The sequence below is a fragment of the Malaclemys terrapin genome, chromosome 21 (genome assembly GCF_027887155.1).
Source record: "Malaclemys terrapin pileata isolate rMalTer1 chromosome 21, rMalTer1.hap1, whole genome shotgun sequence".
Taxonomy (NCBI): Eukaryota; Metazoa; Chordata; order Testudines; family Emydidae; genus Malaclemys; species Malaclemys terrapin.
The window spans coordinates 9477629-9491231 of NC_071525.1; the positions used below are offsets into that span (position 1 = coordinate 9477629).

The window sequence follows — 13603 nt, forward strand, 5'->3', positions numbered from 1 at the left end:
TGTGGTCTCATTATTAGCCCCAGCAGGGCTCTGCTCCATGATGCTCTGTTCTCTTCCTGGCCACAGCACCCGAGAGGCTCCCAGAGGGGCCCAGCCCGGCACGGCCTCCCGTCCCGTGGGGGGAGCAGGATCGGGTCCGTGGGGGGCTGGGGCGAGGTTTGTCCCTGGCGCGGCATCGAACCTGGGCAGCCACCAACGCTGCCGGGTGGTGGTGGCGGCAGAGGAGTTTGTGGACGGTGCCTGCCGGGCAGCCCCGCCTGCCAGGTGAATGGAGCAATGCCGCTGAGCCGGCCCGTGTTTCAGCTGCAGAAGCTCCTAGGACAGGCGGGCAGGTCCCTGGGGCTGGCACGAGTCAGCAGCACCCCGGCGCCGGGCAGCATGGACAGAGGTAAGGGAGCCCCCCCATTGGCCGCCAGAGGCTCCCCCCGCGGAGCTGGGCCTGGAGGGGGGCAGAGCCCTGGAGGCAGTTGCCCCATAGCAGCATGGGCAGGGAATCGCGTGTGCACGGTCCTGGCGGGGACCCCGGCCCCTGGGTTCCACCCCCACGGGGATGGGCTGGGCTGGGCTGGACCTTGCAAACTCCTGCCCAGCCGCTCCCCCGGGATCCGTTGTGTTATTTGCAGGGGGCAGCCCAAGGCTTTGTGAGGGAGGAGAATCTGCACATTTGCTTCATCCCCCTGACCTCAGGGCCTTTTTCATTCCCTATAGCGGTGGGGCTAGATTCACCGAAGTACTTAGGCACCAAACTGCCACTTCAGGTGCCTAAATCCCAGAGTCAAGCCAGGCTGGGATTCATAACCCCCCCACTCAGACGTCTCTGAACCTTGTAGGTGCCTAGATGCCCTTAGCACAGAAATGTTTGCAGTAAATGTTCCCTGGGTGCCTAAATTTCTGCCTTACACCTAACTCACCCGCAGGGCCCAATCCCATGTGTGCTCAGACCTTGCCTGCCGGATCGGGCCCCTCTCGGTGAGCTAAGGGCTGGAGGAGGAGGATGACTTCCCTCATGACTTTTGACCTGGCGGTTAGGGTACCCATCTGGGATGTGGGAGACCCTTGGTTCAAGTCCCCCCTCCACCTGAGGGGGAGACGGGATTTAAACTTCTCATGGGGATGCTTGAACTGTGGGGCACTCTGATGTGGGGCTCTCTCAGAAGCTAGCCCTTTGCTCGTGCTCTCTGCTCTCCCAAACACACTCCCTCCTCGCCACTTTCATAGACGTAATTTTTTTAAAAAACTCTTCTGTTAAAATGAAGCTTTGTAAACCGTTTAATTACATTACATTACAAACTGGCCGAGTTAGGCCTTGTCTTCACTAGGAGAGAAAGTGTGTTGGTTAAGCTATATCGGCCAACTAACACGTTAGTGTCGACAAGGCAAGCTGTATTTTTAACACGTGTTAGCCGGTTGATTCTAACCCTAGCCTCCCTCCTAAACTTGAATGCAAACAGGCTAACACGTGTTAAAGCCAGCACACTGCCTCGTCTAGACTAGACTTCTAAAACATAATAGTTAATGTGCTAACATCACCCCTTTAGATCCTAGCCCAGATAAGGGCATAGCTTCTAAGCTCAGCTGACCCGAACCTGACTTGAGTCATTTTCAGACTCCACCTAACCTGAACCTGATGCTTCTCCCTAAACCTCTGGCAGCATCATGTCCACCTTGTCCTTGCGGGTTGGTCTGGTGGGGACTTCCTGCTTCCCATGCCTGTGATCTGTCTCCCGTCTCCTGTCTGTGGACTTTACACAGCTGTGGCTACGTTCCCTGCTGCGGCCGGCCACCATTGCCTTGCTGCGCTGTGGGTGTGGTGGAGTGAGAGACGCTGTGACTCATTGGCATGCACACAGCACAGCCAAGTGGCAGAGGAGTGGGGCATGCGGACGCCACTGTGCTGACCCCACAGGCGGGAGGAGGTGATCAGAGACTGCCTGACCTGAGCCCCACGGGGTCAGATTGTTTTCAGACCCAACCCTGACACTGGTAGTCAGGTCCTGTCGGGTTTGGGTCCAGTTGTCAGGCTCTGCTGGTGAGTGTACTCATGGCAGGCACAGGGCTGGAGCGGGCTCATTAATTTGGGACCCAAATACACACACACACGTGTGCTATATGTTCCAGCCGGGAGATCCCACCGGTAAGTAATGACCATGGAGAATCAGAGGCACTGAGTGGTCACCTGCGTCACCCACGGCTAGGAATTGCTGTTTTCTTCTGTAACTAGTAATTAGCTCTGGGTTATTTGGCTTTTGAAATGAAACAATAACATTCCTTGGGTGCTTTCCAGGGATAAGGAGAAGTGCATTGCCATGGGGGTGGGGGGCGTGAGTGTAGACGGTCACCTCATCTAACCCTGTGCAAAGCCGGGCTTCATGACCCAGTTGTAAAATACCTGTGAGGGCTATACCTGCACCTGTCCAGACTAGGGGAAAAGGCACTTTTATAAATGGGGCTGGCTGCCTTGGGGTAACCAGCTCAATTTGAAACACCATCTAACACCAGTGTAGATGCAGTTTTGCCCCTAGTATCCCTATGATCCTGGGATGCAATCCAGACCAGTCAGGGGTTGTGTTACCCACCTGCTGTGCAACCTGGGCTTGCCTCACAATGCTTTGATGTTGTAGCTCCCAGCCTGGGCTGCTCCCTACCAGCCTACAAGTCATACCCTGCTCCAACAGCCTGCCAGCAACACACCTGTCACCCTCTGGCTTCCATCAGCCTTGGTTTAGTACTCCATGGGTGCCCCCAGCACACTCCCAGTCCTGAATTTCCCCCAAAAGCCTGTCTTCTGCACTGTGAAGCCCTCTCCTGGACAGTTCAGATATTAACACTGCGTTGTTCCTGTACAGTCAATATTCAACAGTTTGCTACTTTCACCGGACTTGCCAAAGAGTTCAGTTTAAACTAAGCCAACTGGGTTGGTTGAGATTAAAAAATAAAACCAGTCCGGTCACAAAAGAAGATAGGATTGTAAGTGAATTCAAAGACAGGCGATAAAGCTGGAGATGGTGACAAGGAAATAAAAGTGAAAACGCACATCCAATCTAAAACTTCATCTTCCATTGGTATGCAGCAGTGTTGGAGCCGGGTCGGTCCCTGGGTATTAGAAAGACAAGGTGGGGGAGGTAATAGCTTTTATTGGACCAACTTCTGTTGGTGAGAGAGACGAGCTTATGAGCTTCTTCTTCAGGTCTGGCTTGTCCAATACCTCACCCACCTTGTCTCCCTGAAATTTACTAGATTAAGTTTTGGTTCAAGGCTGTGTTCAGATGGCCTCTCTCACCCCCAGTCTTCCAGCCAGATGGTGACTGACCCTTTCCTTGGCCAGGATCTCTTCCCCCAGGCCAGAAGGTGCTGGTGCCTTTGTCTTAGTGGAAAGAGAGAGAACTTGGGGTTTTCTGCCCCTTTCTTTTATAGTCCCATCAATCTTCTGATGACTACTCCTCCAAGCAAAGTTTTTTCAAACAGTAAAGGTGGCGACCTGGAGTCTGAGGGCGAAGGAGGCTCTGAGCCCTTTCTACTCATCTCTGTTTGCTGAGATTTAAATTTGCTTTGTCTCCTGCCCCTTCCCCCCCTGCTGTCTCAAGGACCCTGTTTATTACTTATATGTAAGTTGAGGTAAACACTCATTCCTCTGAGGACAGACCTGTTCAACAACCATTGCCTAGGCAGGGCTGGCTGGTTTTGAAGGTGTGCTAATAATCTCCTTGGGGGGATTTCATGATAATGTTGCCACACACATTTCACCATGTCATTAAGCAGCGAGTTATCAGTTTTCCAATGGGACCTTGCACGGCATTTTGTACAAAGCTTATCACAACCGTGCGTAGGGTGGGACTGCAGGGCTGCGTTCCGTGGTAGATCCCCCCGTGGCCGTATCCAGGTGGGATGTTGGATTGAGTTACCTGGCTCAGTCGAACTAACTCCGTCTAACGGTCTAGCCAGGCCAAAGCAATTGACCTGTAGCACATGCAGAACTGGTTGGGTTAAAGCTGAGGCTGTAACTTGACCTATTCAAACTGAGCTGAAGGCTTTAGAGTGTGTCTACACTGGTGCTAAATGGGGTTTTCAGTTGGGTTAAACTCAATAGGGAAAACAGTGGGTTTTTTCCTATCTACACAGCGTCCGTCCTGGTATAACTGCTGTGAGGCGGTGTGGAAGTGGGGGTGTGATTTTTATTTTTACAGATAGTCATTCTGGCACAGTCCCAGTTGTGGATGCAGTTATACTGGTGTGAGGGTGCCTCAGACTGGGGTGACTTATTCCCTTTCCTGTACTGACATCGTTAACCTGGGACAACTCTTGTGTGTAGACAGAGCCCCTTGGCTAGACAAGGGCTACACTACAGCATGACCTGCTGATGTGACTGTGGAGGTGGTAAGCTGCATCCACACTGGGTGGGGTTTCAAATGGGCTGAGCTACCCCCGTGCCTTTTTTTTAAACCTTTCCCCCTCGTTTAGACAAAGCTGCAGGTGCTGGAGCAATGCTGGGAGATCTCCCCGCAATAACCCTCAGTGCTGGACTCGGCCGTGTCTATAGGCCCAGGGCCAGCTGCAGGGAAAATTCACCTCCACGCTCTGTATCCAGGTCTCTCTCTGTGTGTGTGCCCTTGAATACAGCCCGCAGCAGTCAGAGGAGTTGCACCCAACTTTACAGTGTGTGAACGAGAGCAGAATTTGGCGCACCTCCTCCCCCCCACCCCCCCCCCAGTGTCTTGCACAACCTGAACCCTGCTCCAGCATGTCAGGAGCAAATGAATCCTGTGTCTGGAAAATCAATAGCTAAAGGAACAACCCGGCTCAGCCGTTGCCTTATAGGGGCCGGATTTTGCCTACGAGTGACTCTGACTAAAGACAAGGGGCCTGATTCTTGTCACAGTTCAGGGCACCTGCACCTCACTGGCCCAGCAAGGGCACCCGCTCTGACTTGCAGCTCCCCCGGTTGTCATCTCTCTAGGGTGGAGACATGGGTCTCTCTCCTTGCTGGCTGGTCTCTCCAGACTGCTGCAGCTCCCTGCCTTCCCTGTGTTGGGTTAGTCTGCCCAAGCAGGCCTGCTGGCTTTCCCCTCAGAGACTAATAACAGTGGAATTGCTACAATTATAAGTTACCGCATGGTTCTTCAGTGCTTAATTTGTAATGCAAGAGGTGCCGGGGCTCAAGCAATTAGATACCAGAGCCCAAGCAATTTTTTTACTTTCAGAACTAATGCGGCAAGCCCCGAGGTGCTGGGGCTATGAACAGCCAAGCCCACAGGTGCCGGGGCTCAGCCCTGGCAAGCCCTGGCACGAATTAGGCACTGCAGTTCTTCCTACACGAGCCTATTGATTAAGGTAACCGTGTTGCAGAGAAAAAATGGAAAAACAATTTAAAAACCTACACGCCTGCTAATAAGCTTACCAGAGATCACCCCCTCCAATGTAGGCTCTGGTTGGAGCAGCCCTTCCCAGCCCCGCTCAGGGGTTTCCCTGCGGTGTCAAGTTTATCCCACACTCTGTTCAGAAGAGAACACTGAGAGTCACTCCTTTATCCAGTTGGGTTCTTTGAAGTGACCTTGAACAGGTAACCCGCCAGACAACAGGATCTCTGCTCCCAGTGCAGCTTCTAAAGGATAGATGGAGGTGGGCGCAGCCTCCAAGTATTCCCTGGGAAATCCACTTCCCATGTATTGTCCCAAAACATCCCCTGAAGTTTCTAATATCGTCCCGAAATTGGATTAGTCAAAGCCATCCTCCCCGAGAAGTGCTGTACAATCCCATAATAGAATACAAACACTGGCATTGTCAATGCCCTGGACTCCCAAAATACTTAAACTTCAGTCAGTCGGGTTTAACTTAATTCCAGATTTGCCCAAGAGATTATCATATCTGTCACAATTCTGATTTACACAAAGGCCCTTTTATACGGCCCTGGCCCCGGTGGTGTGAAGTGCAGTTTCTCACTGAGAGCCGTGTAAAGGGTCTCGGTGTAGCTAGGAATCATCTCACACGGGGAGGAGACTAGACCATGTGAGGGGCTGCAAGGGTTGATCTGCTGCAGACCCCCTGACTCTCTGTCCCTGTGATGGGGGGAGCAGAGGGGTTTGCCCCTGGTTGCTGGGGGAGGAGGCTTGCGAGGGGAGCGGAAGAAGTGACTACTGGTTTCTGCTTTCCACAAAGGAAATGTCATTTCCCACAAGGACATGAAAGCGCTGGTCGACAGCGGGAAGGCTCAGATTATCGACGTGCGGTTGCCGGGGGAGGTGGCGAACGGTCATATCGCCAACTCGGTCAATATTCCAGGTGAGGGGTTGCTGTGGGTGCCAGCAACCAGGGCTTCGATTGCACGTAGAGGGAGCGTCCCCCCCGCACTGCAGAGGGCAACATGTAGTGTCACAGACCAGGGCATGAGCGGTCAGGGCCAAAGGTCAAAGCTGGAGTCAGGAACTGAGCAGGGCTGGAGCAGGACTGGAAACAAGGCGGGCACAGGAGTGATTGCAGCTGTGGGCAGAAGCATAGAGGAGTCAGCGACCTGCCGCTGAGTTTAAATGCAGATCCGTAGTCTCCTTGCAGCCAATGGAAGAGCCAATCAGGCGATTCTGCCATAGCCCAGCTGGGCTCATTAGCCTGCCTGAGAGCTGAGCCAGCCAGCCCCAGGTCAGCTGCAAGGACTCCAGGCCCATCGTTCCTGATACGTAGCACTAGAGCCCTGGAGAAAGTGGAATTAGTAACTCAGCAGGGGGCGCTCTTTCTTCCCTGCTCTCCAGTGTGCTGGGGAAGTGATGTGAGACCAAAGCTGGATCAATGAAGACACTATGTGTGCACAAGCAGATGGGTGTGTAGAGGGCTTTCCCTTCACCCCCTCCCCTGGTTCTTGTCATGCAGACAGAAAGCAGAAGACCGCAAGTCCGAAGTGCAGGCAATGCGATGTTTATTGGGGTTGGTTTTAAGGCAGCATGTCAATAACTTTGACACTGCAGAGCCTTGTTCCCCAGTGTTCCGTTCTCTCCCCACGTTAGCAGGCAGAATTATACCTGCAATGCACGCTTGGGGTCCCCCCCCCCCTTACAATTGATGGTCATGTTCCATTTTGGGGGTCATGAGTCTGGGGGTTTTGTCCCACCTCTTTTGTATCCCATGGGAGGGGTAAGGAGCGAGGTTGTGCTATGGTCAGGAACAGGTGCACTTTTTTTTTTTTTGGCCTTTTAGTGTTTTATATCTTCCCCCCAATCCCCTCCTGCCCTTCCCAACTGGTTCTTTGACCTTCCCTTAAGATAGAGGTTGAGGCAGTGTTAACATGTGCACTCCTATAGTATACTTTCATTATACCCAGTAACACTTTAACTGTTGTTATCTGTTCCCATTATACTAACAATCGTATCTGGCTAGGCAGAAGCAACATGCACAGTGTCTGTCCTTTGTTTACACATATTAGTACGAATATAAATGTATCAAAAATTAAATGAGCAAACAAATCTAAAATTCTATCTCAGGCAAAAATACAGGCCTGAATTCTGCATTATTATTATCACTCCTAACAGGGTGTAACCCCGGCCAAATTCCAGCTCGGGAATTGTCTCTTCTTCCTTAAACTACCTTGGTGGTTTTAAATGGATGCAGGCTTCTACTTCACTTCCTGTCCTAAATGGATGTGAAGAGTTTCCGTGTCTCACTCATTTGCAGTGTTCTACCACAGAGGGTGCTGCATTTCAGGAGTGGGAAAAGTGGTAGCTTGTGTCCCTTTGTAAAGCACGTGGGACTTGCATGCATAAACATAAGAGCATCATCGCCTGTATTTATGGAGCAGTGTAGCAATCGCCCACAATCATCATCATCAGGGTTTAGCTCCACAACTTCAGCATCAAGATAGAGACCTTTACCACTTGAGCTAAAGGAGTAACTCCATTAGCTAGTAGCAGCAGTAGGCTTCTATCCTCTAGTGGACCAGCTAGTGTCACATCCCCAGTGTCACATCCCCACCTAGTGCGGATGTGACACATCTTTCTCCAGGGTGATACACCAGCACTGCTGATCGCGATCATCTCTCTCTTTCCCACACCCAGTGACAGAAGTCGAGGAAGCCCTGAAGATGGACCCTGAGACTTTTAAGATGAAGTATGGCGTGGACAAGCCACGGATGGATGACGACAACTTGATCTTCCACTGTCAGATGGGCAGGAGAGGGGCTCAAGCTACAGAGATCGCCATGACCCTCGGCTATGCCAAGTGAGCCTACCCGTCCCCCCCGGGCTCTTGTACCATGGGGCACCAGACCCTCAGGGAGATTGTGAATGTACCACGGGCTCTGTGGGTTTGGAGGCAAGGGCTGTAGGTGCTTAAAATGCCCTGGGTTTTATGGACTCCAGCCCTTCTGAGTGCCCCCCTAAGCTCTCACGTATAGGGTTATTAATGGAGAAATCATTGGGTCTGGTGGAGAAGGAGAGGGCTCAGATATCCCTCAGCACTGATCTTGCTTATACTGGAGTATTCTGAAGTAAACCCACTGGAGGGGATGGTGATCCTCCACATTCTCACCAGGGCCACAGAGACAAAGTCGTGGTTAGCTACTGAGAGAGAGGACAGAGTAATTCCTAGCTAACCCCATAGGGGATGTTCCCACAGCTACCTTGGTTCCTCAGGGACCTTCAAATTCATCCATATGACCCTGTGCTGGGGGCAGGTTATTTCTCAAAGTTCTGGGCACAGCTCCGCCTCTGATGTTCTGGTCCAACTTGGGTTTCTGGCCCCTCGGCAGTCACAGCTGGGCTGGGTCTGTCTCTTCCACTTCAGAGGCAGTCCCTCCCATCTCTCATTCTGACCCACATGTCACTTCCTGTCTCTGCAGGGCCCGTAACTACGCAGGCGGCTACAAGGAATGGTCTGAGAAGGAAGGGAAGTGAAATGAGAACGACTCCGCGAGGGCTGGTGTCTGTCCCTCCACGCCCAGCAGCTGGCTTTGCCCTGAGGACTCTTCCTTCGCTTCCTTGCTGCAACGTCGTCCCATTGCTGCTGACGCCCGGTGCTGGGATGGAAACGCTCTGGGCCCTGGGGGGCTCTTGGCTAACGCACCTGTCTGAGAAGCTGCCACTCTACTTTCTGCCTCACCTTCCAGCCCAGTGTCTCACCTGCTCCAAATGTAGTCACTCCCCCTGCCCCCGATAGCAGCTGGGGGGTTCAGGCACTTTATTCGGGGTGGGGAGATATCTGCACCCCCCCATTCACTCCATCTCCCCCACTTCCCCTGGGAATCTGGGACCCCATCCATTTGCTCTTCAGCTCTCGAGGTAGATTTGATGGTCATTTTGCTACCCCACCTCATTCTCCAGCTGAATCTGCCGCTTCCAGCTGTAGCCTGCTATTTCTATAACATACTGGGTGCCCCTCAGCCACCTCTGCACGGGGGATTTTCTCTGCAGCCACTCCTGGAAAAGAGAGCTCTCTAGCATTTCCTCCGATGTAGTACATGGCTCTGATAAGGGGTGGGACGTCTGTGATGGCAGCAAGGCAAGAGTGGAATTTGCTCAGGGTCAGCCAGGTTTCATGTTATACTAAACAAGTCTTTGTACGGATCGGTGTTTCTCAGCCTCTTCACTGGGTGAGCCCTTATTCACATTAAAAAAATTGCACAACCTCCCCAGTAACAATAAAAAATGTCTCATTTCTGACCATGCTTAGGGCTGGTCTGCATGCAGAACTTGCATCGGCAAAACTAAGTCTCTTGGGGGGGTGGCATGTGCTGTGTGAAACATCCACTGTGCGCCCCCCCCCCAGAGATGTAGCTATGCCAACCTAAGCCCAGTGCAGACAGAGCTGGATGGATGGAAGAATTCTTCTGTTGACCGAGCTACTGCCTCTCGGGGAGGTGGATTATCTCCAGTGTCGAGAGAACCCCTCCCAGCGCTATAGTGAGTATTTACACTGAAGTGCGGCTGCTGCAGGGTTTTAAGCATAGACCTACCCTTAGCATATAGAATTGATGTGTGGGAGGATGGAGAATACTTGCTCTTGAAGGGTCAGGTGGTGTGGGGATGGGGGAGCGAGACTTTTCTTTGGTTTAGACTGTAATAACATTTTCAACGCCTCACAACCCCACTGCTGGCCTTTCCTGACCTCCTGGGACAGTCGTGACCCACCCATGTTATAGTGGCAGGGGTGTGACATCTTCTCCCCAGCAACATAGTGATGTTGACAGAAACCCTGGTGTAAATGCAGCTACATCCTGCACGGAGGTGGCCTTTCTACACCCTAGCCTGCTCTACACTAGAAAGTGAGGTTGATGTAAGCCACCGTGCACCAACCTAGCTGTGTGTGGCTAGGCTCAAATTGTCTCCTATAGGGTTACCCTATTTTAATTTTAAAAAAGGAGGACACTCCACAGGATCCCAGCCCCGCCCCAACTCCGCCCCGGCCCCTTCCCCAAAGTCCCCACCCCAACTCTGCCCCCTGCCCTGAACAGTCCGCCCCCTGCTCCTTCCCCTCCCCTGCTTCCCGCGAATCAAATGTTCGCGGGAAGCCTGAAACAGGGAGGCAGCAGGTAAACTGGGGCGGGGGCGGGGCACGGCGCAGCCCAGTCCGGCCGAGCAGCTCCTTCTGGCGGCCGGCCGGCCCAGGCCAAGAGGCTCTGGCCCCGGCATCTCCCGCCCGGCTCGGCTCGGGCCCTGGGGCCCCAGCTCCCGGGCGAGCACCCCCGGCCTCGGCCCTGGCCGAGCACCACTGGCCCCGGCCCCCGGCCGAGCACCGCCGGCCCCTGGCCAAGCAGCCCCGCACCGCCGGCCCCGGCCGAGCACCGCCAGCCCCAGCACCGCCGGGCCCTCCCTCCCTATTTTCCCGGACATGTCCAGCTTTTTGGGATTTCCTCCCAGACGGGGATTTGAGACCCCAAAAAGCCGGACATGTCCAGGAAAATCCGGATGTATGGTAACCCCAGCTGACATGAAGTGCCCCATTAAGGCAATACTGGAAAACCATCTCCCCTACTGTCATTGCACCCTGGTCAACCTACAGCTGTCAACACAGTAGGAGAGCTGACCCTTACAGTCCTCCAGCAGCTGTCCCACAATGCCCAACAATGGCTGCTCTGGTTACAATAGTGAACTCGTGACCCAGCCCACAGAGACTGGAAGCAACTCTTCCCCCTCCCCCCCGTTAAAACACCCCACATATTTCTGAAATGCCTTTTCTTGCTTGCGCAGCTGGGCGAGCACACCTAGCAGCTCGCCCTTGTTGCGTGCAATTGCCCAACTGGGCTCGCCGCCCTCCCCGCGGCGCTCCTGCCGCCGGGGGCTCTCCGCCCTCCCCCCGGCACTCTGGCCACCGGGGAGAGCGGAGAGCTGCGGCGGGCTCTCCGCCCTGCTCCCGGCACTCTGGCTGCCGGGGAGAGCGGAGAGCCCCGGCCGGGCTCGCCACGCTCCCCCCCAGTGCTCTGGCCGCCGGGGAGAGCGGAGAGCCTTGGCCGGGCCCTCCTCCCGGCGCTCTGGCCGCCGGGGGCTCTCCGCCCTCCTCCCGGCGCTCTGGCCGGTAGGGGATTGCTCAGCGCCCTCCCCTGCCGCGGTGGGGGGGGGGGGCGGGTGGCTTTTTTGCCTAGGCCGGCAAAAAAGCCGGAACCGGCCCTGCTGAGCATGCTGGCTACATGCTCCAAATGCACTCTGGTCTAGAGCAGATTGGAGCTCCTGGGCCTGGGGGCAGAAGAGGCGGTGGATCTCTATGAAGATTGCCTGGGGGCTGCAGCCAGAGGGGTACAACGGGGATCAGTAGAGGTGCCGGATGGAAGCGAAGGAACTGCAGTGGGCAGACCCCGCGGCCAGGGAGGCCAACAATCGACCTGGTGCTGAGCCACAGACCTGCAGCTCTTACAGTGAGCTGCCTGCTCTATATGCAACCACCGTAAATACCTCAGAGGAGCCTGAGACAGACCCCCGCTGTGGGAGGAAGAGGGGGAGACCCAGTGGCAGGGCAGCTTTGCTGTGAGCCAGCACCTGTTTGAGATGCTGCCACAGTCTAGCCAGTCACACCAGGCAAGCATGCACAAGCCTGCTGAAGGGGAAGAACCTTGCGTAAGTGCGTGCATGCATTTTTCCTGGCAATGTTTCAACACACAGGTATCAACTTTTCATCATTTTATTTGTATGAGAAGAGGAAGAAGTACAACAAACAGAGTTGGCATCAGCTTTTCCTTCTGCTGGGCTAGGGGAGGCAGGGGAGGGGTTGTTTATGTACACAGGGATGTCCCATGTAGCCTCTTGAGAGATCTTGAAACTCCCGGAGGTACTCTGTGATCCTCTCCCACAGGTTTCTAGGGTAGCAGCCTTATTTCTTCCTCTGCAGTAGAACACTTTCCCATGCCACTCGGCCATGAATTCAGCTGGCACCAGTACACCAAACAGGCTAGTGACTCACAAACCCTGGCAGTTTTGGGACACCAGCAGCAGCTGTGCTCTGCGCCTTTGTTACCCTCGTGAGCGAGCTAGCAGCTAAAATCACCACTGCCTGTGGAAAACCGTGCCAAGTTTCAGTGCAGAAATAGGGTCCAAAATGTTATTGTTTCATACAGCCAAAAATCTTACTGCCCTCTTCTTTTTCCCTGCGCCCGGCCCCTGGCAGGCTGTACTCGCCATGGCAGGGACTGGAGCAAGGCACTCCAAAGCTAATCATCACAATCATTACAGTCAGCGTTATGTCTTATTACAACATTTTATGGGAATAAGGGAGGGGCGTTTTGAAACTTGCACTTTCTGCTGTGATTGTAACTACCGTAGTAAAAAGAGAGCCTGAAGCATGGGCCTGGTGCAAGTCCTGGGGCCTCAACCAAAATCAGCAAAAATTACGCTATGAGCAAAAGTCAGGCCCTGTCAACAGGGCCGGCTCCAGGGTTTTGGCCGCCCCAAGCAGCCAAAACAACAACAAAAAAAGCCGCGATCGCGATCTGCGGCGGCAATTCGGCGGGAGGTCTTTCACTCCCAGGCGGAGTGAGGGACCGTCCGCCGAATTGCCGCCGAATACCTGGACGTGCTGCCCCTCTCCGGAGCGGCCGCCCCAAGCACCTGCTTGAGAAGCTGGTGCCTGGAGCCGGCCCTGCTTGTCAAAAGCAGACGTTTGCCTGCAAATCAGCATCCAGTGCATGAACTCAGCACTGGTATTGCTACTATTGCTAAACCACACTGAATATGTAACCAGCTTCCAGCACAAGAACAACCCCGCCTGGCACATAAGCTGGTTTGACAGAAGGAATAAAAAGGGATGTTTTGTCTGAAACCTCAGGAGAAAGGTAAAAGGGGAGGTAACAAACACGTAAGTTGTTTATCCCAGATGGATGGTCTCAGTCTATAAATGTTGAGATGCCTCGCTTTAACCCTTCATGTGGCCTAGGGGGCAGTGGAAAGTCCCACCACTCACTAAGCTGGTCCTTTGTCACAAGCATACATATATTAGTGTCCCTGTAGTGGCTATGGGGTGCTAGTACCGTGCTTTCTTGGCAATGTACCTGAATGGACAAAATGGACACCGTGTAGAATCAAGCACGTGGGTTTATTACGCACAGCGTTGGCGGAGTGTCACTTTGCTTATTAGGCTCAGAGACACTGCCAAGCTATTGATTACAATTGATTATATGGAATATTCATGGGCGGAGGGA

The 13603-nt window shown here is 53.7% G+C and overlaps 1 protein-coding gene across 1 annotated transcript; it reads left to right on the top strand.

The window, feature by feature from the left end:
• The first annotated feature begins 254 nt into the window (after window positions 1-254).
• LOC128827030 (thiosulfate:glutathione sulfurtransferase-like) lies at window positions 255-9606 on the top strand. The gene is made up of 4 exons (XM_054010721.1): window positions 255-388; window positions 6154-6276; window positions 8037-8199; window positions 8819-9606. The coding sequence occupies exons 1-4, from the start codon at window positions 277-279 to the stop codon at window positions 8871-8873; spliced, it is 453 nt and encodes a 150-aa protein (XP_053866696.1). The 5' UTR covers window positions 255-276; the 3' UTR covers window positions 8874-9606.
• Window positions 9607-13603: the final 3997 nt, after the last annotated feature.